General features: G+C 51.7%; 1 protein-coding gene across 1 annotated transcript in view; it reads right to left on the reverse strand.

The window, feature by feature from the left end:
* Positions 1–25,170, reverse strand: part of CACNA2D3 (calcium voltage-gated channel auxiliary subunit alpha2delta 3) — a 982,973-nt gene that overhangs the window by 199,686 nt on the left and 758,117 nt on the right. The window contains exons 18-19 of the mRNA XM_004702433.2: positions 23,779–23,859; positions 17,735–17,809 (exon numbers count right to left, since the gene is read on the reverse strand). Of these exons, the coding sequence (XP_004702490.1) occupies positions 17,735–17,809; positions 23,779–23,859 (156 nt within the window). The remainder of the gene's footprint in view (positions 1–17,734; positions 17,810–23,778; positions 23,860–25,170) is intronic.

Consider the following 25,170-nt stretch of genomic DNA (forward strand, 5'->3'; position numbering starts at 1 on the left):
CCGCCCCACCGCTTCACCACCAGGTTCCTGTCTAATCTCCAGCTGCTGTTGCCGCAACTTCATCCCAGATTAGACCTTCCGCAAAAGACCATAATGCTAAAACACAAACTCATGGCCATAGTGTCAGTGCTGATTCCCAGCGCCCCCCTCCCCCGCCCCGGGGGGCTTCTGAGACTGTAGCTATTGGAGGGAGTAGAAAGCCCAGTCTTTCTCCTGAGGAGCTGCTGGTGGTTTTGAACCACTGACCATGAAAATCACAGTCCAACACTTAATCATTATGCTACCAGGGCTCCTTAGAGTGCTCAAGATAGACTGTACATTTAGGAGTTAAGGTAGACTTTGTTTAGCTTTCAGATGACATCAGGGGATGTCTTTGGGTTAAGGTTTAAAGATGTCTCAGGGCAATGATTTCAAGGGTTCATCTAACCTTTGTGGCACCAGAAAGTCCAGGAGAATTTAAAATTCTGTTTAGAATATTCCCCCTTCGGATCCAAATTCATTATGGAATCTTTTATGAATGACAATATTCGGTAATGTAGTGAAGCACCACAGTCCTTCTTCCCCTTGGCACAGGAGGTAGTGGTCCCTGGGGCAGTGAGCCACGCATTCCAGATGTGCCCACATCCCTGACCATCCTTCTTCCTCTGCTGGTTAACAGAGATCCCTTGTTGTTCCTTGGATGGATGCTTGCAACTTTTTGAACTCCCAGGCACGATGTAACAAACTCAGAACTATGAGAGAAGCACTAAACATGTCATGAGGCCAACTAACTGGGATCATCCGTGAATCCATGAACCTCAACCTCCACACCGGGGAGCCCAATCCCAGAAGGCATTTGCCTGTACAGAACCAGGCTCAGCAACAACTCGCTTTGGGCGCATGGTGGTAAACATATCAAACATACAACTTCTGCCAACTCAACTGTTGACAGGTGAACAGCATACTACCAGCAAGGACCGTCATGAGGCGTGCTGCCCTGCCCTTAGCCCCCTTCCCCTCCCCACCACCCACGGGAACCCCTAGTAAGCTCTGGTCTCTGTACATTGGCCTCTTCTTGTTGGTTTGTAGAAGTGAAGTCATGAAACATCTGCCCTTCTATGCTTGGCGTCTTTCAGTCAGTACGTCTCCCAGCCCCACCCTTACTGTAGCACACCTCCAGACTGGCTGCGTAGGAGCATGCCCTGTCTGTCTGACCATACTTGGTCCGTCCATTCATCTGTTGACCGGTCTGTCCACCTTCGGCTGTAGCACCGTCCGTGCTCCAGTGAACCCTGATATACAAGTCTCTTTTCCCAGTCTCTGATGTCGAGGCCTGTGGGTCTCTACCTCGAAGCAGAACTGCTGGGTCAGATAGCAGTCCTCTTTGAGACTTGGGCGGAGTCGTTACAGTGTCTTCCGTAGCTTCTGAGTGATTTTTGCCTTCCCATGAGAGAATGATGGATAAATGTTCGTTTCCCCACAACCTTGCCCACATGTCATTTTCTATTTTTTTTCTTCTTTCATTCTTTTTAAATCTTATCCAGCCTGGTAGGAGTCAAACAGAATCTCACTGTGGTTTTGATGTGCATCTTTCTGGTTGCTCATGACACTGAACATCTTTTTGTGTGCTCAGTGGTCACTGGAATGTTCTCTTTGGGAAAATGTTTCTATTCAAGTTCTTTTCCATTTTTTGATTCTACGGGTCTTTGTGTTGCTAACCTGTTGGTTTTTATATGCATTTCAGCTATGAGATTCTTCTCAGCTACATGCTTCCCAGAGATCTTGTTCCTATCAACAGTTTATCCTTGCATAGTCTTTTGATGAATACAGTTTTTAATTGTTATGAAGTTGCATTTATTTATTTTGCTATTTGTGGGTTTGTGATTGTCTGATTCATTGTCGAAAGTTAGGTCTGACAGAATGAAAGCTTGATTGCCATTTAATTCATGTATCAAACAAGTCAATGGTTTAAATATTTTGGAAAGCATTGTACAATCCTCATACAATCCATTTTAGAACAGTTTCTTCCCTTTTGTACCCATGGTTCACTCACTGTAACCCTAGGGAACTATTCATCTAGTTACAATCTCTTGAGATTTTCCTATCGTTGATCTCATGTAAAGAAAACATTACCAAGAAAAAAAACCAATAATGACATCAAAAGACATTCAGGAACAACCTGAATGTAAAAGTAAGCAGAATAGAAACTAGAATAAATTAAAAATGGGTCAAAAGGGAAAACAAATGATATGTTGAATTTTACCCTAACAAAAGGTATAGCAATCCACTTTCCAATGCACTCCGAGGGCAGAGTTACTCATATCTGTAGTCAATGGCTCTACAGGAATCCTGCTGGTGCAGCGGTTATAAATTGGGCTGCTAACTAAGGTCGGGAGTTCAAAGCCACCAGCTACTCTGGGACAGAGATGTGGCTTTCTACTCCTCTAAAGACTTATAGTGGCAGAAACCCATGGGGTCAGTCCTGCTCTGCCCTACAAGGGCATTATAAGTCAGCATGGGCTCAGTGGCAGTGAGGTCGGGGTTTGGGTTTTTTCCCTTGTCAATGGTCTGAGGGGGTTCAAGGGAGATGTAGTCTGCATAGGGACTAGGCAAACCGATTCTGGGTTTTCACTGTCATTCACAGCTGTCTGCAAACTAGGTGTTCAGAATTTGAGCTCTCAAACAATAACCCCCTTTGATCTTCAGTTTTATTATCTACAATCCGTGGATCATGGGTTAGTCTGTTCCTTCCATGTAGACTGGGCTGGCACCTCACTTAGATGATGGCTTGTTTTAAGACAAGACTTTTAGACCACAGATGCTACTCTGATAGGCAAGCACCATCTAATGTCTTCACCACATTTTGCACTAAGACCCATATCTTCAGGGATCACTTCATGGGGGCAACTATTGAACAGGGCATGCCACAGTGTGAGAACTAATTGTTCTTAGATTAGGGCTTACAATTAAGCCAGTGCTATTTATTGAGGTGATTATTCTTTCCCCCAAAGGATGGACTAAGCACCCTTATAAAAAAATCAGTTGATCTTTTCCCCTTGTTTCTTGATTATAGTGATATATCTTTAAAAATGTTTCTGGACATATGTCAATCCAAGTAAGTCTAGAGACCTCTGATGTGATTTGTGACTCAGAAGCAAGCCAAAGGTCCCATGTTAGGATGACAATGTTCTCTGGACCCTATATTCTCCTGTGACCATGGGAACATGGTAGGAGCAGGAACTGGCAAGTATCACCAAAGAGGCCAATGGGCCATACTGAGCACCCAGTGTCCATAAAATGATCACAGTCCACAGCTTCTATCTTCTGGAAGCTCTTAAAACTGCATTGTCTCTCTCCACCCCTGAGCCACACGACCGCCTCTCCCCTTGGTGATGGGAAGCGTTTCCTACAAAGTCTTCTCCCTGGAGTCCCAACCCTTCCATTCTGTTCTCCTGGGTTCTGCCCGGGGGATTGTCCCCAGACAAAATCAGACCACATCTCTGCTTAGCTTCAAAGCCTGGTGACACCCCCGGGCCTGCAGGTGCAGGCCAGCATTCCAGAGTGCCAAAGTCCCTGTCATCCCCCCTCTATGGTCATGTCTCTGTCTTCCTGCTTCGCACTGTGTGGCTCAGCTAACGGCTACAACTGCTGCCTTTCCCTTTGCCTCCAGGTCTGACGCACTAGTCTCTCTTCCCCAAACACCCTGGACGGCAATGTAGAGTCTCAGGCCCATTCCTACCCGCCCTCCAAAGCTGCCCGAGACATGGTCTTCCCCAGGAAGTCTTCCCTGACCCGCTCGAGGTCAGGCAACTAACCCTAACCATCGTCCCGGCCTCCGGTGGGGATTCTTCCTCCACCCCATCGCATCATTCTACAGTTTACTGGATCCTTCACCTGCCTCTCCCACTAGAGCAGTGGTTCTCCACCTTCCTAGTGCTGCAGCCCATTCATGCAGTTCCTCAGGTGGTGACCCTCCAACCATCAAATGATTTTCGTTGTCACTTCATCACCATACTTGTGCTACTGTTACAAATTGAGCAACCCCTGTGAAAGGGCCATGTGACCTCCCAAAGGGGTCATGACCCACAGGTTGAGAACTGCTGCACTAGACCTTAACTATCTATGGGAAAGGGGCAAATTCTTATCCACCCTCAGAGCTTTCGGGTCTGCTCTGCTCTGTGGAGAAACACAAATGGATGAGCCACTTGGCTGCTGTCAGAGGCGCCTCCTGCGGAGCACACGGGAGGGAGAGCAAGGTGAAGAGACCCATCTTCAGCCGTAAGCGAAATCAAACAAGCCAGCCATCCAGACCGAGACTGATGACTCCCGGGGACCCTGTGTCTGTGGAGAGGTGCATCGGGTATCCCAGACTGTGTCCTTTGGGATGCAGGGAGCGAGGCCTTCCCTCCCAGGTACCGCAGGGGAGGGCCAAACCACCCACTTTGGGCTGATGAGCACGTGACCGGCCACCTGGGAGAAGGCGCTGCACACCGCTCTCAGGTGTCCCAGGTCAGATGGCTGACTCCCAAAGAGGCTTCCGCTTACACATGTGTGAGCAGGGCCGTGAGAGCTGCATTTACGCTTGGATGAGCCTGGGTTTCACTTAAGGGGGATGTAACCCATACTGCTAGGAATGGGTTAAATTCCAACCCTCCCAACCCCGCCCCACCCCACCCCACACACTCCAAGATCTCTCCTTGGAGGATAGCTAGAAACTTCAGGCAAACGCTTTTTGGAAAAACCAGGCATTTTGGAGAAGCAGGAGAGATAACCAGTCCTAACTGCCCAGCACGCATTTCCGGAAGCGTATTTCTGTGTCCCCTCCCGAGGAGAAGAGCCACTGCTGCACCAGGCTGTCAGTTTCTGAATGTGCTGGGCAAACGTGGGTCCAAATGCCTCCCTTTTCATCTGCTGACCATCACTGTCCCCGACACACTCGGCTTAGCTTGGTGCGCTCTCGCTGGGGTGGGCCACTCCGCCCTCCTTCCCTCAGGTTCATGTGCCCCCAGCTTTCCTGAGCAGAGCACTCCCCGGAGCTGTGGCTGGATTTCAGGTCCATGCCCGGGTGTGGAGCAGGGTGAGTGTGCAATGTGAGTTTTGCTGTGGTGCGTGTCTCTCTGTGTGGATGGTGATGTGTAGTATTTGTTCCTGTGTTATGCGCATGTAAAAGTGTGGTGTGTGTCTGCGTGTTTATGTGGTGCATGTCTGTGCTGTATGTGTGTTGTGTGGGTATATCTGCATGTTTAGGTGGCATTTGGTGCCTGTGTTATATGGATGGTGTGCATATCTGCATGTATATGTGCTGTGTGTGCATAGGTGAGTGTTGTGTCTCTGTCAACGTGTGTGTGTGCGCGCATATTCAGCTCTTGCAGAGTAGGCTCTGGCGCAGGCTGGCGTGGACTCTGCCTCCTCTGGTAGGCGCGTGTTGTGTTTGCCCACTGTCTATCACCACAAGGAACCACCAGGGCCATGTGCACGTTCACTCAGAGTAGCTTCCCAGGAGGCTCCGCTCTCGCAGGGTAAGGCAGGCACAGGAAAACGCACGGTTTAGACAAGCTCAGAGCCTTCTGGGAAGGGGCTGGGAGGTCAGCCTGTCCTTTAGGGTTCGAATCCTCGCCAGCTGGTGCACAGAAGGGGCCAGCTCTAGGAACTCCCTGTCTACCGCCCACAGTCGTGCCACCAGGTGCAAACCTGTCATGCCACCTCATGGCAGGGCGAGGACAGGGGTGACTCCACTCTAGGGAGAGAGCAGGGAGTGAAGCCGGAGGAACCATCAGCCTGGCTCAAACGCCTTGCTCGCCTCCATATTCTGAACGCACTGGCATTTTCTTGCCAGCAAACATACGTAGAGAAGATGGAGGCGGGCCCTGATGGACACAGGGCTGTCATGTGACCCTGAAGCTCAAGCAGGGGCAGAGTGCTTAGGGAACTCCCCACTCACGCAAGAGAAGCTCCGGGTCAGTTCTCTGGTGTGACCAGGACTGACGGCTTGTGCCCCAACGCCCACGGCCTCAGCATGCTTGATTTGCCTTCTTTGGGTCTTATCCTTCAGGATTATGTAAAAATGACAGCTGCATATAATTATGTGGGGGCTTGAGCTGCAATAATTAAAAACATCTGCCTTTATCTTACCGCTACCAGACTTCACCCCGTGAGGTTGGGTCTAATGAACTTCAAAGAGCAAAGCAAGAAATAAAAGAAAACTCCACACATTACTAACAAATTTCTAGTGATTCATTTAAATGTATAACCAGTTATTCCAACAGCCTTCAAACCTTTAATTATCTTTTAAATATATATAATTTGGGACTGCTAATTAGATAGCAATTTGATGCTCTCATGGGGATTCAAATGCAACGCACACTCCCCAGAGGAATCGTTAGTGGCATTCAAATGACTCAATTCCTCCGTCCTTCCACTGAGCGTGGGCGTCGCTACTGAGGGTCCTCGGACGATTCTGCTGTCAGCTCCCACTGACCAGTTTTCCGGGAGTCCCTCCACTGTGTGAGGACACGGGTCAGGCCAAACCCAAGGACCACTCCCCAGACAGAACCGAGAGACGGACTCCTTGGAAAACCCTAACAGCACTCCCACAGGTCAGCCGGGCTCCTCTGAGACTCGGGGGAGTCTGCTTCCCTCTTTCCTGCTGGCTCCCCAGGCTTGCTCCACGCTGGTCTGCCTGGTGTCATACGGGAAGGAAGCTAAAGCTTTAATTAATAACTAACTCGGCCCTCCCCCTCCCCCACACACAGCCCAACCACCACCACTTCATTGGCAGATGAGTAATAGGTGGGGGAGGTGGTGGCTCCACTGTGCCTGGAGCCCCGTGTATCCCCACCCTCAGCGAGAGGGCCCTGTAAGCGACAGATGGCCGTGGATCACCAGGAGAAGAGCAACTGATCGATTAGAGGACGTCCACCGAGGACAGGAGCCAACACCCCCTCCTCGCCTCATTGCACGGCTAGACTCTGCATTTGTCTGCGGGGACTGGTAGCTAGCAGCTAAGGCTCATTTTCCCCATGATGGGAAGGAGGGGCAGACGAATCTATAAGAATTTTTAAGAGATCATTATTCAACACATTGCATGTAATTACATTTTGATGAGCCTGTTGTTGCTAATTCACCATCCAAGATGGCGCATTGTAGCTCTGAAATTAACCCAGTGAAACAAAGGCCAGTGTGTGTCGAGTGAGAAGGGGCGCTTTTCCTGGTGACGTGCTTTTGTCAAACAACAAAGCAGCCGAGAGTCCTATTTTGAAACCAAACTTCCCCAGCGCACCTCGTCTCCCTCACCAACATGCAAAGCCAATGCTCCTGGGCACTTCTAAGTGCACATCCGTGGACTTAGCCCACTTCTCAGTGCAGGCTGGTGTGGCAGGGAGAGATGTGCAAAACCCACAAAGACCACACTTAGTGCCTTCAAGTCCGTTCCGACGCCCGGGGACCCTCTGGGACAGCAGGGCCCTGAAGTAAGAGTGGGTAGTGTGCCCGGTGCCTTTCTGTTCGTGCAAAGATCTACGTGGGTGCACCTGAAAGTACTCCTGATGCTGCACAGAGGCATCCACCCATGGCTGCTGTGCTTGCAGTGATCCCAGACGCACACCCTGAGTCCAGGATTCTAACACAAGGGCTTTATTTGGGGTGGGAGGGGAAATCCCAGGAACTATCTATCTGTCGGGAAGTCAGACAGTGACTCAGAGAGGAAAAGGCAGTCAACACCGCGCTGGATCAAGCTCATCACCACTGTGGGCACCTAGAGCTTAACCCTAGTGCCGGTGGCTGAGAGACGGTGTGCAGAGGCACCTGGAGCGAATATCCCACTGAGAAGCAAGACCCAGCCCAGCCCAAACCTGATTGCAGACAGTCATTTCCAACGCACAGCAACCTGGGGGTCTGACTCAGAGCGTTTCAGGGACTGTCAGTCTTTGTGAGCACAGAGAGCTTTATTTTTCTCCTGTGAAGCGAGTAGCTGGTGGGTTCGAGTCACCGGTCCTGTGTTCAGCAGCCTCACGCTGCCCCAACAAGGCCGCCAGAGCTCCTTCAATGGCTGAGTGTGCACATCAGTTTCTGTTTTGTTCCTGTTCGGTGCCCTTGAGTGGGTGCCACCTCATGGCAACCCACGTGCCACTGGTCACGCCGCCTTGCAGTCATGCACAAGCTCACAGCATACTCACTGCTCTCCTGCAGCCACGGTGATGGCCACTGTGGTGAATCCATCTAAGGTCCTTCTCCAGGAATGTGTCCCTGCTGGGCATGTTCACAGACCCAAGGTAGAGCAGGGACATCTCACTCTCTTCACTTCTAAGGAGCCTTCTGGCTGTATGCTTTCCAAGACAGACTGGTCAGCTCTTCTGGTAAGCCTTCGTATTGCCACTATTTTCTGCAACACCATAGTTCAAAGGTGTCTGTTTTCCTTCCTTCGTCACAGTCTAGCTTTGGCCTGCACGTGAGGCCACTGAAAATTCCGTGGCGTGTGTCAGGCACCTTAGTCCTCAGGGGGACACCTTGACTTTTTACACCTTTCAGAGGTCTTTACCCGAGCAAACAAGCAAGCACTGCAGTGGAGGGGACTCCAGCTCGTGGCACCCCCAGGCAGGGTAGCAGGTGCCATCGGGCTGCGAAGACAGTCAGCCTTTATAGGCACAGGCAGCCTCGCCTTTGCCCCAGGGTGCAGAGGGTGGGTTTGAACCACAGACTTTATGGGTCATCATCCCATTCTCTCTCCTTCCGGACTGCTTGAGTTCCTCTTCTCCAGCTCCTTCAGCTTGAGAAATGCTTTTGGTCTGTGAACGACATCTCATCCCCCCTTACTGTCCTCTTGAGCTACCCTCTGAAGTTTGTGGTCAGCTCAGTACTCCACTGTTCCTTCCCGCTGTTTTAGCAACGATGTTTCTGTCTTTTCTCATGTCCACCTGTCTTTTCCTTTTTCTCCTGTGCATCCAGTGGGCTTTGCTTTCTTCCTGCATGGCGTCTTCCACGTCACTCCACACTGCGTCCCGTGGTCGGTCGTTAGCTTTCAGTGATCCAAGTGTGTTCACGTGATAGGCTCTACATTCAGTACCATTCCACCCTGCACCTCGGGGAGGGACGGTCTTTTCCAAAGTCAGTCACTGGCTCCTCCTGACCTGTGACGCCTACCTTCGTCATTGCCTCTAGTCTTAAAGGCAGCTGATTTGTTCCTGTGCATCCCATCTGGCAAGATCCACGTTTATACTATTATCTTATTAAGAAGTACTGCTAATGACTAGGTCATTGGTCTTGCAGAATTCTACCATGTGATTGCCTGCCATATTTTTTAACCACTGATGTTTGTTTTCAATATTTGCATTCCAATAAAAAGTAATTACCAATCCACCTTTGTTGAAAGTCTCATCAATTTCACTCTGAAGAAATTCTCAAAAACCTCCCCCTTCTTCATCTGTAGCATAGTTATGTGAAGAGTTGAATGACAGCCCTATTAGCTGGGGTCCTTCCCCTCACTGACGGCATTGTACTTCAGGGTACATATTTAAATACTGTTTGGATCTGGCAGGTGGCACCCAGCTCTCTTCCATTGGTCTCCCTGGCACAGTAGATCACAGGTTGATCTGACTCAAATGGTCAAAACCAATCCATTTCAGATCACTGGAGCCTAGGAGATCCATTCCAGTTCTCCTTTTCCTTGATTCATACTTTGCATATCCCTTGTTCCAACTCGTACTGGATGTTTACAGCTGCTGACACTTATTCCGAGTCATCCCACACAGAAAATGAAGACCCCGTCATGATGACGTCATCCCCGTCATCAAGGTCAAGACTGCTGGCCGCCGACTGTGCTCTGAGTGAGTGCCTCCTGCCCACAGGGGCTTCCCCCCTGGCAGACCGCAGCCCACCGCTCTCTGGAAGGTTCTCCCTGAGCAGGTTTTTCGGTTCTTCCAGAAGCAGCCTTCTACACCCGTCTTCCCTGGCTTTGGCTGGAAGCCCTGGTGAGCCATGTCTCCCACAGGTGCCCTTGCTTCAGGGGAAGTGCCAGTGGCCCCTCTTTCACCCTCAGGGCAGCCGCTGGGCCCCCCCGTGTGGTAACCTGGCAGAGGCCCGGCGACATCTGTTTAAGGGATGGTGTTGTGCGTGCTCTGCTTCGCTGGTGTCTGGGGCGAGGGGCTCCAGGAGCAAGGGAACTGTCCTCGGCTACGTGCTGGCAGCTGCAAGGGAGTGTGGCACACATGGACGTTGGAGGGTGTCCATAGGGGACAGGGTGTCCATAGAGACCGCATCATGAGGCTTCCAAATAGGAATTTGTCAATAAAACCATTTGCTGAACTCCACCAACAGATTCCAGAACACCATCCACCAATCACGCCAGGCCTCAAAACTTCCCCTCTGGACCATTATCCATAGCCTTTGCACAGTGAGTCCTCTGGCAGCTTAAAACAGCATCCCTGGGAAGGGCTTGCCCGGAACTCCCAAAGCAGGTGGCTACCCCGCCTGACTGGTCTTGTTTTTCTCAGGTCCTTGCTCCCCAAGGAGAGCTTATCCAAATGCACAGCATGTCCCACTTGTTTGCTTATGTCTGAGCTCTTCAGGACCTGCCCTCGCCATTAGACCGCCAGGCCCAAAGAGGGGAGGGGCGGTGTCCGTCTTGTTTTGTCCCCTGATCCCCCAATAGCAAAGGCAAGTCCCTGCACTGGGTATGTGCCAATCACGACCAGCCAGAGAGAAGGAAAGGAGGAGGAGGGAGGGAAGAAGGAAGGAGACCCTTCAGTCATTCAAGCAGTTATTGCCCATGTTGCAGAAGCATGGAATCTTCCAGCAAATCTCTCTCTTGCCCAGGTGATTCTAATTTTTCATCTGTTGCTTGCAACCACAATTGTCCGTCTGCCTGACCCAATCAGGAAATCCCAGAGTTTGGGAACCCACATGAGATTCGGTTCTGGCCTCTATTCTCATTCGTGAACTTCACTCCTTGTTCCCATTACACAATCCTCTTCCTCCCCTTCAAAACCTTCTCCCTCTACACCCCAAACCACCCCCTACCCTGCCCCCAGCCCCAGACACCTTGCACACACAGCCGGAGCAATTCCCTTCCCAGCCGCCAGGTTTCTTGCACAGGCCCCCACCTGGGGCATTGCAGAAATGTCTGCCAGCTCTGCCACCTCACTGTACTGTCAGCAAGCTGAAGGCACAGACTGAATGATGGGTTTGTGTGTGTGTTGTCCCTTGTATCTTCAGGGCCTGGTGAGGAGACTGGCAAAGGCGATGGACAGTAGAGAAATGGGGAAATGGAACACACATTGAAACAGTGTATCATTAAGCACCAGTGTGAACACACATTGAAACAGTGTATCATTAAGCATCAGTGTGAACATACAATGAAACAGTATATCATTAAGTACCAGTGTGAACACACATTGAAACAGTGTATCATTAAACACCACTGTGAACACACATTGAAACAGTGTATCACTAAGCATCAGTGTGAACATACAACAAAACAGTGTATCATTAAGTACCAGTGTGAACACACAATGAAACAGTGCACCATTAAGCATCAGTGTGGAAGCCTGAGAGGAAGGGGGCTTTCTAAAAAAACCGGGTGGATGTCTAGCCATGGATATGGTGGCTGAAGAAGCCTTTGGGGACCTGGTTTTCCGTCTGTGTGCTCAAGGTCCGGTGGGGACTCACGCAGTGCTTGGATGAGAAACTCCTTCCTATGCAACAGGGTTCCTGGAATCCCTCCCCTCCTTCTTACCCCCTTCCCTTCCTGATTCAACTTATACCCTGTCTTTCATTCTGTTCTTCCAGTGTCTAATTCTTCTCTTTCTTTGTTGGGAAAGTAGGATGAAAAAATAAAAAAGGAAATCCACCTCTCCTCACCTCTGAACCAGTCCCAGGCGGGCGGAAAGAGGGCGGGCTGTCCGGCTGGCTAGGTAGAAAGTCTACTATAGGAACTCCACAGCAGGGTATGGAGGGTGGAGGAAGGGCAGGGAGGGGTGTAGCCCCTACAGCTAGAAGCACTCTGCCTGAAGGGACAGAAGGAGGGAGCAGTCACAGGCAGAGGAGGCTGGCATGGCTTTAGGTTGGCACACGGACAGCCAGTCCAGGCAGCAGGGACAAAGGCACACCCTGAACTCATACCCTCTGTCCTCTTCTGGTGGGTGCCCTCACCAGTCAACCCCCACCTACCCCCGCCGCTGTGTTCCACAGACACACCCCCAGTACCCAGAGTGGGGAAGCAGGAAGGTGGGCTACAGGAGCTAAGCAAGGCTCTAGCCCCACCTTCTAACAGCGGAGAATCCGCACACACAGACTCTCACTGTGCTAACAACAAACAGAACTGCCTTGCCAGAGCTCATCTCCTGGCTTTTGGAGTTTTTCTGAAGATGGACGCACACTTAGCGTTACCAGTTCCCGACTAACACGCAGCCCTGGACCTGGTCTTCAGAGACCAGCTTCGGTCCCTTTGGGCCTTCACCCTTCAGCACCAGCAGTGGGCTGGGAGGCCTCATGGGGCAAGGCGCAGGGGGACGCTCTGTTCAGCCTGACCCCCAGAACCCTATAGCAGTCCAGGGTTCTAATGAGGCCCCTTTTAATGCCAGTCACTGAAAGGGAGGTTGTGTGTGTGTGTGTGCGCGCGCGCGCGCGCGCGCGCGCACACGCCGTTCGAATCCACCCAGCGGGCCCCTGAAAGAGATTCATTGGGACTCTGAAAACCTTAAGAAGCACGGGGTCACGGTAGGTCCACCCCATAGCAACCAAGGTGTTTACTGCTGCCCCGCCCTGCACACAGAGGATCTTACTAAGTCCACCCTCGGATTCCCACACCCATCGACTCCCCTAGTACCCAGGCACACACCCAGCCACCGAATACTAAACCCAAGAGGCTGTGGGTTTGGATGTCTGAGGTTTGCCAAAGAGAATGGAGTTCCAGGGTAAGGGAAACCCAGCCCGACCCCACCCCCACCCCTCACTTCCTTCACCCCCACGGTCACGAGCCACCAGCATGCCCCTCAGGACTGCCACATGACACGGGGGCCCACCCAGCAGTTCACAAAGTGCCCTGGTCAAGCACTTGGAGGAAAAGTCCCCAATGCGTGGTCTTTGCCACCCGGTGTTTGTTGAGAGGGGAGCTGGCTCTGCGTGGGGCAGCACAGACCTGCTTATTTTTGCTCGGCGAACACACTCCTCCGAGCAGACACACTGGCCATTCTTTTACACTCTGCTGAATGGATTCAGACCAGGATGAAGCTGGTTGCCTGGGGCTCTGATCTCAGTATCTGAGCCTGCAGGGACCCTAGCCCTGGAGGGTCTGGGTGCATGGCAATGCCAGCACGCCACCTACTGGTGGCTTCTTCCAGTGCCCGGGCTTCTGATAAGAAGGAAGGAGCCTTTGGGGGAAAGTTTTAAAAGGGATGCGAAGTCCCCACTAGATGGACTCCAACAGGCTGCAGACCAGCCTGAGGGCAGCAGCTGTACAGGAGGTCTGGGGATACCGAGGACTGGGAGTGGACTATGGGTGCAGCTGGTGCGAGTGTGACCTGTCCGCCTCCTTTGGGAAGCCCCCTCCGTGTGCTCCCACCCCTCACACCCCCGCTGCCCCCTACCTGGCTGGACCCTCTCCTAATTAGCCTTCTGGTTGTAGGCAGGATCTGTCCCAGGAAGCAGCCAGGTTGGGGTTCAGGGAGGGAGGTCAAGTGGAGGGAGGAGCAAGCGCAGGCCTGGCCAGCAGGCAGGTGGGCACTGAGGGCAGCACAGGGCACTCGCTCCTGCAGCAGAGGGAGGTGGAGCTTCAAAAGGAGGAGGCTTCAGAAGGCTTGCTGGAAAATCCCATTATCTTTTCATTCCAATCCCCCCTGAATTCTTTGAAGCACCTTTTTATCTGGAGCACAACATGATGGAAAAAGCCAGGAAGCACAGGAACACAAAGGTTAGGAAGACTTGAATGGAGACAAAAACTCTGCTTGGCCATGAGGATCCGTAGCCTGAGTACTGAGGTGTGGTAAAGAGGAAGAAAACCAAGTCTGGGTCTCCAAGGAGTCAGCAAAGTCAGCAGTTCGAGCCAACCAGCCACGTCATGGGAGACAAAGGAGGCTTTCTGCTCCTGTGGGATTTGCAGTCTCAGAAACAGTCCCTGGGGTTGCTGTGAGCCAGGGCTGACGAGACGGTGGTGGGTTTGTTGCTGTTTTAATTACTCAAAGGCTCTAGTTTTTTAAAAAGCAGCCACAATGAGTAACAATTAATTTGATGACAGCTGGTTTTAATGATTTGAAGAAGTCTCATCCTCTAACGTCCATCCCTCTTGATGGGCTGTGGCTCCATCCTCCATCCGGTGAGTGGGTGCTCACCCCTACCAGACACAGCCCTCTGGCCACATCAGCCCTGCACAGGACTGCTACACATCTGGCACCAGAGATGCCTGCTGCATCGACGCTGGTTAACCTACCAAGAAGCCAGGCTGGCGGTAAGGATGGAGTGGCTGAGAAACACTTGGAAGAAGGCTAAGGAAAGTCAACCAACGAGGTGTTCCTTTAGCACAGCAGTTCTCAACCTGTGGGTCGTGACCCCTTTTGGGGTCAAATGACTCTTTCACAGGGGTCGCCCGATTCATAACAGTACAAAATGACAATGATGAAGGAGCAACAAGAATGATTTTATGGTCGGGGTCATCACAACGTAAGGAACTGTATGAAATGGTCACAGCATGAGGAAGGTGGAGGACCACTGCTCTGGCAGTTGAGCCGACAGCGCCGCAGTGCTCTGAGGGCTGGTGTAGGAGCTGTGCTTGGACACGCTCCTGATTCACACCCACATCATACTGGGGTCCGGAAAACACTGGACACACCCCAGCCACACTTGGAGAACATTAGTACTGTGCTTCAGAGAGACTCACCTTTGCTCCTGCTGCAGAACCAGGAGCAGAGAGAGAGGAGGGGCATTATCATAGAGAGCCTGCTCCATCTCCCCTCACTGACCACCACCCCTGCGGCCACGCCCGTCCCGCGTTAACCTGGCAGGCATCTCTCACACGGATTCAGCGCTAGCGCTGGTCTTGAGAGGAGGTGAGCTGGCTCTGAATGAACCGTCCCTGCCTCGGTTCACTGAGAAGCTGTCCCTAAGGGCATTGGTCAGGTGGAGCTAGGCTCCGAGGGCAAACTCGTGAGTCATGTGCCCCGGAAGAGTCCAAAGTCAGGGAAAATGAAACCCTTCTACTGAGTCCCTCCTGCGTGCAGAGAGCAAGTGACGTGTGCACGTCCGAGCCCAGCCTGTGCAAGTAACAACAGTTACAGCTCAGTGACGGCGGCTTCCACTGTGATCGTCATTAATGTTTTGCTGTGATCTAAGTACCTGTGGCCCCTCACCTTGCAGGGCTCACAGTGACCCTCACAGCACCATTGTTGTCTACCTGTCTTCTAGACAGGAATGGGCCACGATGCTGAGAGTCAACGAGAAAACCAAGGTGTGTGTGTGTGTGTGTGAGGGGGGGGGCAGACAGACTCAGACATGCGTGCGGGTACACACACACACACACACACACACACACACACACACACACACACACGCTCACCTGAGGTGACACAGGATAAGCAACACCTGAGTGGAGATTTTGGGCAGACATTATGATAACAAGAGACTATCTATCTGCTGTGCATGTGTGTATAGGACCCCCTGCCAGGTTTTACTAAATAGTCTGAGCCAATGGAAGTACCAAAAGCTACTCTTCCGATTCTCTGTAAGCCTACAGCACCCCATGCCCCCCAACCAACCCCACGGCAGCTGTACCCGGGCAAGAGACTGGCAGAACACAAACAAGTGCCTATGTCTGGGGCCTACTTTCTCTCGCCCGGTCAGACGTCGCTTCGCTCAGTCTCCAAACCAACCTGTGAAATAAAGACTGCGGTCGGGGGACGGCGTGACCTGTCCACTGTCACCCAGAGCCAGGACAAGGCGTTAAAGGCACCGTGTGGTGATGCAAATACTGAGTTCTCCTCTGTTTCACCGCTGCCTCTGCCCGAGAGCAGATGAGTGGCACACCTCCACCGAGCCGCTTTGTTGGGTTCTTTGAGGGCTGGCATCGCCCCAAACCCTCTCTGCTGGCTCCAGAGTCAGGCCATTTGGCCTGGTCATTTCTCAGGCTCTGGTTGTGGAGCAGTGGCAAAGTGGTTTGTCTGGCGTGTGAGACGTGGCAAGTGAGACGTGGATATTGGCCCCAGCCACCTCGTTGGTGGGAACCTCTCGTGTCATCCAGCACAGGATTTCCACAGTGAGAAGAGTGACAAGGACTTGTCTCTGAGAGTCGGTGACCTGTCAGGAGTCTGCTTCCCTAAGGACCTTTCAGCAGCACGAGGTACCCACAGCACTGGAAAGAGCCTCTGATGGACAGTACGCAAACAGACCATCTGGGGTGAGACCAGGAGGCATGAAAAGCCAGAAGGACCGCGAGGAGAGTACACACGGGAGCAGATCGTTTCCCTTTGTGCAGCGCAGGACGAGAGGTGACACCCCACCTTTAATACAATCACTGGCAGGAGATCCAGGTATGATCGTGTCTCCGATCCTGGAGCATGGAGTTACTTTGGGAATTAGCCAGCTGGTGAGCCCAGTCCTTTTCTGACAAAAGAGGCTGTTGGAATCAGGTTGGACTGCGAGTCCCCTCTGAAAGCACGCATACGGGATCCCCAAGACATAGCCCGGACTTCGCAACACCAGGGCGATTAGAGCAGGGCTGGCTGATGACGGAGCTCCCACTTGAACTGCTTCTAAATAACGATGCGAGTGAGAGACGAGCTGGCCCCCCAAGACGCCGTGCCCATAAACACTTGTGTGGCGCGCACGGCCACGCCTTTCCCTTTCGGATGCACGGAGGGGTGTACTGGATGGAGTTCACATGTGTGTGGATTGCCAGCAAAGATGACACAAACTTTCTTGATATTCACAAGAAGTGCCCACCCTATTACGTCATACACTTTCTGATCCTCTTGGAAAGCCAAAGGGATGTCTCCGTGCCAATTCGTCCAGGGAAGGCACACTTACAGCCACCGCTCTGGACTCCATCCATCCTGGTCAATGTCGATGAGGGAGGGGCCGTGGCCAGAGGAGCCCCAGGCAGCCTCGGAAGCCCTCTCTCCACCGACAGCGCCCCAGGCAGCCCCCACCCCGCTGGGAAGCAGGGTTGACAGTGATCGCAGGCTGCCCTGGACTCTGCCCACCTCAGAGGGCCTGAAGGCGATGCTGAGCTGAAGAAAGTGGTGACTGAGCCGCCCTACTGGGCACCTCAACCACCCCAACAAGGTATCCATCTGCTTCGACCAACAAGATGCTGTGCTCCAGCAGTGGCCGTTTTGGGGCCAATCCCATCGAAGTTAATCCCCAGGGACCTAGGGTCTCATTTGTGGTATAAAACGGGGTTGGAGGGGGACTGTGAGAGTCCACTTGCTGTATAAAAGTATCCAATTTCATGCGTTTCAAGCGACAGTGAGATTTTAAGAAGGATGATTGGCAGATTTTGCCCTATGTGAAATAAGCAAATACCAAGTGCACAAAGACACGGTGTGTTACTATATGAAGGCGCACCATTAAAGATGTGTCTCCTACATTATTTATGTATCATGTGCCAACGTACTTACTACCTATCAACTATTACACTCAACGTTTCTAGACAGTGCTGTGAACTGAGCCCCTGAAATGGAAACCCCAGCTAAGTGGCATCGTTGCAGAACAGAAGGACATCTTTCCAATCGCGAAACAGAGATGCACAGCAAGCAGGAAGCATTTCTCTTACCAGGGGCCTGAGTTCTGGATGCGTCAGGATATATCCGTTGTTTGTGATCGCAAAGGCATAGCCGTGAATCCCCAACTGCAGGAGGAAGCCAGAGAGAAACCTGCATTAGCTGGCTCCCTGATGAACTTGGCGAGCAGAGAGCAGGCCGACATTCAGTAATTTACAGCTTAAACTTGGCATTCATAACCTTATCAGCACAATATTTCATTAAAATGGATGCAAGGCACTGATCCTTGACATTTGGTGGAAACGAAGAGCTGTCACAGAACAAGCTCAGCAAATAGCACCATTTAAAATGTCACATCCTCATGCCGGCATCCAAGGCCCTCCCTTTTGATTTACTTAAAACAAAAACAATTACTGTAAAAACACACACAGAGACAAGTGGCACGTGTATCCGGAGAGACCCATGTCCAAACGAGCAGGCTTGTGTTACCCTGTGCGAGAAGTCTCCTCTCCACCTGCTCTGGGGCAGAAGGGGCCTCAGCCTGACTCTCTGGGGGCTGCCCCAGTGACCCACCCACCGGGGCCACCAAAAACCTGGGCGCTCCTGGGCTGCCGTTTCCATAATTCTTCAAGGAGAAAGTGTCCCCACCAGCCTATGTGGGAACTGGCCAGCCCTTTTTATAGCCTGTTTTAAAACCTGTGGCTGCCAAGCGTTTGCATGCGCGCGTCCATCCGCACAAAGCCTGGGTAATTTTCTATGCAGAGTCGCACTTAATTTATGTTTTCTGACTAAATGGGACTATGGGAAATAGTTTGGGAGCAATGAAATGTTTTATTAGCTCTAAAAAGTATGTAATCAAATTTAACACTGCACTTATTTAAATAATAATCCAGGCCTTTTGACAATATTTCTATTACACAGTTGACTGCACCCATTGGCTACAATAAATTTACCTACAAATCATTCATGTATTAAAATCGCCTCTGGCATAAAACCCAGGCTGATTTCTCTCTGAAGAAAACGTAACCCACTTTTGCCAGAGAGGCAAACGAAGAAGAAGGAAAACATACCCCCGTTTTTTCCTGACAGTTGTTAGTCCATCATCTGAGGCCTTGTTGCAGTGGCTGCTATTGTTCAAGAGAATTCCCAGCCACTTTCCGTGGATGCGATGCTATTAAGTGATCCAGACTAGTTTATAAACCAGGAGTGATCCTGTCTGCTTGCTAGCTTAACATCAAGGGATGTGAAGTAATTATCTTCAGAGACTTGACCATTGGCAATTAAAAGTGTCCCTTGTATTACATAAACAAAATATGCGTGCAGTAGCGAAGGGCAACAGACATCTTCTGCCAGAGCCGCCCAGCACAGCAAGTCTTAATAAGGCTTTCCTCAATTCTCAGGATAAAAGTATATTTCATTATGCTGTGAAAGATAAGCCAGAGATTTCCTACCCTTTGAGATGTAGATTGTCTCTTTCATCTTGTGTCTTGGAAAAATGTCAGCCACAGTCAACACTGAATCCATTACAATTATTAAGTCCCAATTTAATATTATCCATAAGGTTTGCATTGACCAGTCCCCCCCCCCCCGCCAGAGGTAGATCATCAGCACCTTCCCCCAGTTTAGCATGTTAACGGGAAGGACCAGTCCCTGGTCCAGGAAAAAGGACAAGAGATGAGTGGACACCATCGCTATGGCAATGGGCTCGCTCACACCGGGGGAGCAGCAGCGAGGAAGGCCTGAGTGGGCAGTGTTTCCTTCTGTCGCGCACGGGGTGCAACGGACTCAGCAAGAACTATGGTGTCACACAGACTGGAGGGGTCCACAGAGGACCCTGACTGTCTCCGTGAGAGGAAGCGGTGACATTCCATCCTGAATGCAAACTCAACAGGCGCCCAAACAAAGGATGCTGGACTGTGAGAGAAGAGCTCCAATCCGACCGCTGTGCACAGGCTCCGGTCTTGTTTTGCCAATGGGGAGTCAGACTCCAAAGAGGGCCAGACTGAGGGTGTACATTGCGCATCTTATAAAACACGAGAATAAGTTGTGTTCTTTTCTTTGATAGCCCTGATCAAAGGTAATACATCAACCATTTGTGAGTTTCATTATGATCAATCAAGACTTCTGACTGTTGAATGGCTATCCACCTGACCCTACCCCCTCAAAATATCACCTCGATGAAAGAAGAGTTCACTGGTTAAAACTATGCTAGGGTTAAACCCTGTGTTAGGGTTAGTTTGGGTTAAAAACGAGGAAGGGGTCATCGAGATGGAGAAGGAAGAAGAGAACAAGCAAAAGGAACAAAAAAATCAGCACCAACCCGACCCCCCCCTCCACCCTCCCCCGCCCTGGCTGGCTCTACACTGCTTCCTCCCTGGTAAAATGGAGCGTGTGCTCAGCTCCACACTACGTCCAGCTCAAAAGCCCCCAGTCCAAAATGGAGTTCCTCCCCTTAGACCTGCCCTTCTTCCTCTTGCCTCGCTCAGTAGGTAGCAACCCGACCCACCTTGATGGTCAAGTGAGAAGCCTTTCTTTCACCTTCAACCACTCGGTTAAAGAAATTGCTACACCCTGCTGAATCTCCTTCCAACAATTACTCGGGTTCAGCTCTGCTTCCCCAGCCTAATACCACAATTTGGATTCAATCCCTTGACATCATGGTTCTATCTGCCTTTCCTGCCTCAAATATCAACACCAGCCAAGTCATCCTCCAGACCCGTTAGTCGCAAGTGGCTCCAGCCATGTGACTCCCCGGCTTGAGTCTCACAAAGGACGCCTTTTGCGGGCAAGTACCACCTGTGAACCTGCCCACCTTGCTCTCCCGCCACTCATGGCTTCTCGGGGCACAAGGCAGCAATATGGACTCCCTAGCAATGATCTCCACCCTCCCATATCTCTATTCCTCCCTGCCAAGGGCCCAGGGGTCCGTTCCTGTCTAACTCCCCATACTCATCCTTACCCACCCTGTTGGCCCAGCCTCAGGGTCATCTGCCATCAAAGTTCTCACATGCTCCCTCTCCCCTGGGCCATGTGTGTCCAATCTCAAGCCAATTCTAAAAGTAGAGAGTTGGTTGGTCCTCTCTTCCTCCACCTGGTTAGACTCAAGGCAGCCCCCCCCCCCCATCAGAATGAACTGCTTGTGGGAAGAGGCCATTGGACCCAGCATTGACCCCAGTAGTCCTCACACAATGGCTGGCCCGTGGCAGGTCGTCAGGTAACATTTCTGTGTCTATTGTGCATTTATCATTTTACCAAATACCGCCTAGTCCACTGTAAGTGTTTGAACCGAGCAAATATTTCACATGTACCCAGCAGCCACACACGCCATCCTGCTCAACCCTTGGTGCTGGAAAAGGCTGCTCAACATTAGCAGCAATCAGGTTGGCTCCCTCTCCAGGAAGTGTTCTGGGAAAATTAGGCTGGTTGGGCGGGCTGGCTGGTGGCAGAGAGAGGGGAGCTAATGTAGATGGGGGCAAACAGAGGCCCTGAGAGGGGCCTCTCCTGGATTCAAATGCACATCCTACCACCAGGTCTAGCGTTTGTCCTCAGCCCCATGTCAACGTGCTGATGAAACCCCTAACCGTACCCCAAATAGAACCAGTCTCCCTGTCCGTCCTAAGGCGCAGCCCTGCAGAGTCACAGGGAACAGAGCAGACCCAAGTTCTTCCAAAGCAGCCTTCGTGTGGTCCTGAAGCAGCTCTCCCGGAGACCAGGAACCTGAGAGCTCCAACAGCCTGGGTAAGGAGACTTGGGCTCAGGAAGTGAACCCAGTTACGAAATGGCTCGGTATGGTCACAGCAGCCGTGGTGTCTGGAAGCCTGGATGAAATGGCGGGAAGTCTGATCACTCATGGGAGCATCCATGAAGCTGAGGAAAAAGAACGGCTTCTATGGCAGGGAAAACCCCAAGAGCTGACTCACCGTGACAAGGCGTTATGCGGGAGATAAAGCTGTGAGCCGCACTGTGCTCCCTGGAGCTGTCCTCTGCTGGAATTTGGGGGATAGGCTGTCCAGGCCTGGTCCTTGTGCACGCTTCTTCCCTAAGCCCTTCCTAGCGAAATGGGACGTAACTACGTCACACTTGCACTTCCCGTCTTCAGCTTGACCTTCGGAAAGCTCACAACAGAGCTTCCCGTGTTTCAGACGCTACTGGGTGGTGTTCCGAAGCTCCTATCCACCTTGTTTGGTTTCTCCTTTACCAGCCGAGTGACACTGAGCAAGCAATTCCAAGTACCCTCGACCAAACCTGGGTCCAAGGGCGGTGGCCACCGACAGGAACGGGATGCCGGTTCCGCGAAGCGCTGTGCATGAAGAACATGGCACCACACTGAGCGGCTCACAGTGCCGTGAGCCGGGCGCCCGAGCTGCCGCCACGTGGCCACTCCACGCCCAGCAGTGGGAAGCAGGAGTCCACAGACAGATGGAGCCAGGCGGTGGCGGCAGCCGCGAAGGAAGCCCGCTTACTGCAGATGGAGCCCGGGGCCCTGCACATGACAGGTGAGGTCTCCCCTGCATCGCCACTGCTGCTCTCCCGGTGTCCCCGTGTCCACTATTGTGTTCGTGCCTACTGTTCATAGTGCACTGGGAGCCACAGATGCTCACGGCACAGGTCTGGGCCTACTGTTTGTAAGGCATGGCAAGACACTTCAGCTTCCCATGCCTACGTTTGTTGGACTGTGTAGTAGGATTAATGATAAATCCTACCCATTATTAAGGGACGTGATATCTTACAAACATGGAGAGACTGTCTAGCAGAGGAAATTAACCCGACAGGAAGCATTACCATTTCCATATTCTATTAATGGGGCTAAGGAGCCTACCCAAGGGCACCCTGTCCTTGGCTTTACATATCTTCTCGTGTGAAATGATGGACTATGTGTCATTCAGGGACATTCTCTAAGTGGATTGCCTTCTTTTTAAAAATCATTTTATTGGGGGCTCGTACAACCCTTATCACAATTCATACATCCATCCATTGTGTCAAACACATTTGTACATTTGTTGCCCTCATCATTCTCAAAACACTTGCTTTCTACTTGAGACCTTGGTATCAGCTCAATTTTCCCCTCCCTCACAAACCTTTCATAATTTATAAATTATTATTATTTTGTCATATCTTACACTGTCTGACGTCTCCTTTCACCCACTTTTCTGTTGCCCATCCCCCAGGGAGGGGGTTAGTTGTAGATCCTTGTGATCGGGTCCCCTTCCACCCTACCTTCCCTCAACCCTCCCTGTATCACCACTCTCACCCCTGGTCCTGAGGGTCCATCTGTCCTGGGTGGATTGCCTTCTACAGTCCATCTAAAAAGCTAAGATGGCAGGCCCTTCCGGAAGCAGTCTGCAGCACATCTGGACACCTGGATCTTGGGACTTTAAAGGACAGCTGGCCATCCTGTGGGCCCACAGAGCCTTCCACTGGGCCCACCCTTGATCTTCACTCTCTAGGGTCCCACCAAATTTCTGGCTTGTTCATGGTGGGGACCCTGCCCTTCTTGCCCTGTCAGTGGCACTTCCACTGTAGAAGCCTGGGGGATGGGTCAGTTGGGTGGCAGGAGGATTTCAAAGGGTGCTCTGGTGGTGGAGTTAGTTAGAAGTGGTTTAGAGGCCCATCAGAGCAATTTTGCCTGTGTCGGTGTGCAGCGACGTCTATGGACTGCTGTGGAAGGGCCACACAAACCCATCAAGCTTGCACAATCCGTGTTATAGCTGCTCAGCTCAGTTCCTGTTCCACAGAACCAGACCAAAAGTAGACCCCACCCCCCGAATGAGAGCACAGGGGCGTCATAACTGCTTGCTCTTTCCATCATTTTGGAAAGATGATGGCAGCGACCGGAGCCGTGGCACCACAAGACAAGGGCCCCGAGGATTCCCCACAGCATCCGAAACCAGAAGAGACCTCACTGGACTTTCTCTCAGGGCCCAACCTTAATGACTCCTTCATTTCCAACGTCAGGCCTCGGGAACTGTCCCAGTATCCATTTCTGCTGTTACAACCTGCCCACCGGTGGTGATGTACTATGGCAGCCATGAGGAAAGGAGGTCACAGACTATGGAATCTAGGAGGCATGTGCCTAGCCTGTAAGGCGATACTGTACCTTGTATTTAGGGATCGTCTTAAGAAGTTCTTTCACTGGGACATCTGTGCCCACAACACCAAGGAGAATGCCTTTCGATCTCTGTTGAACAAAACAAAAATATTAAACAAAAATATCAGTGAGTTGGCTTGGTAGAAGAAACAGAACCTTGTGAGAAGGCACACATCACCTTATCCATTGAGGTTTCATTTGGACCTTCAAGAGGAGCCACCTCACCCCCATACAGAATACTACTACCCAAGAATATTCGCCCCTCCGGCCACTGAAAGAGCCCTGGTGTGGAATGGTGCCATGCTGGGCTGTGATCTGCATGGTCAGCAGTTCGAAACCATCAGCGGATCCATGGGAGAAAGATGGGCTTTTGACTCCCATCCGTCCACAGTTACAGTCTCAGAGGCCCACAGGGGGCGCTGGGAGTCAGCATGGACCCCATGACCCCGAGGTGGGCTTTTAGAGGCCAAACATTAATCATTTAACTCCAACACACCACACCCTCACACCAACACGGCCACAATGCCCTTCTTCTCTGTCCTGAAACTTAATAACTGACGTGAAAAAGTACAAAAGTTTCCGGAGCTGAGGGCACTGGTCATCAATCAGTTTCTCTTCTGAAAATAGCTACAGGAAGGCTTTGCATGCTCACTGCTTTCTCAACTGACACTGCCATCTGGTGCCCAGGAGGGAGACTAAGGAGACGGACAGAACCGAGAGCTCTGGAACATTCCAGAAAGAGGATAAGGGGAAGGATTGGTCCTTGGGTGGGGCGGGGGTGGGGGGGGGGCAGTCCCGGGCAGACAAAGTGATCAGCTGAAACCGTTCTGGCACCAGAAAGGTCCTTGGGAAGAAGACAGAAACAGACAGCCCATTGCTTCCTTTCAGGCTTGTAGAGGGTTGAGGGGTGTCCTCCAAAGCCCGTGTTCCTCTGGGTCCACAGAATATGACCTTCTTTGGACAGAACAGGCCTTTGAAGATGTCATTAGCTAGAGGCTTTTGGATAGAAGCATCCGGAATATCAGGAGGGCCCCTAATCCAGCCACTGGTGTCCTTGTGACAAGAAGGGACACCAAGGGACACACAGAGGAGAAGGCCATGTGGACAGGGAGGCAGCGGCTGAGGAAAGCGCCAGTCGCAGAAAGCTGGGGCCACCAGAAGCCGGGAGAGGTGCGGGCAGCTTCTCCCTCGGGGCTTCAGAGGGAGGGAAGCATGCTGACACTGTGGTCTTGGGTCCCGGCCTCCAGGAGTGTGGGGGCACAAGCTCTATACTGATGTGGTCCTCGGTGATAGCAGCCCCGGGACACTCACACGTGGTCCTCTGTGACAGCAGCCCCGGGACACTCACACGTGGTCCTCGGTGACAGCAGCCCCGGGACACTCACACGTGGTCCTCGGTGA

This window comes from Echinops telfairi, unplaced genomic scaffold (genome assembly GCF_000313985.2).
Source record: "Echinops telfairi isolate 266 unplaced genomic scaffold, ASM31398v2 ScPeMD7_31;HRSCAF=116, whole genome shotgun sequence".
Lineage (NCBI taxonomy): Eukaryota > Metazoa > Chordata > Mammalia > Afrosoricida > Tenrecidae > Echinops > Echinops telfairi.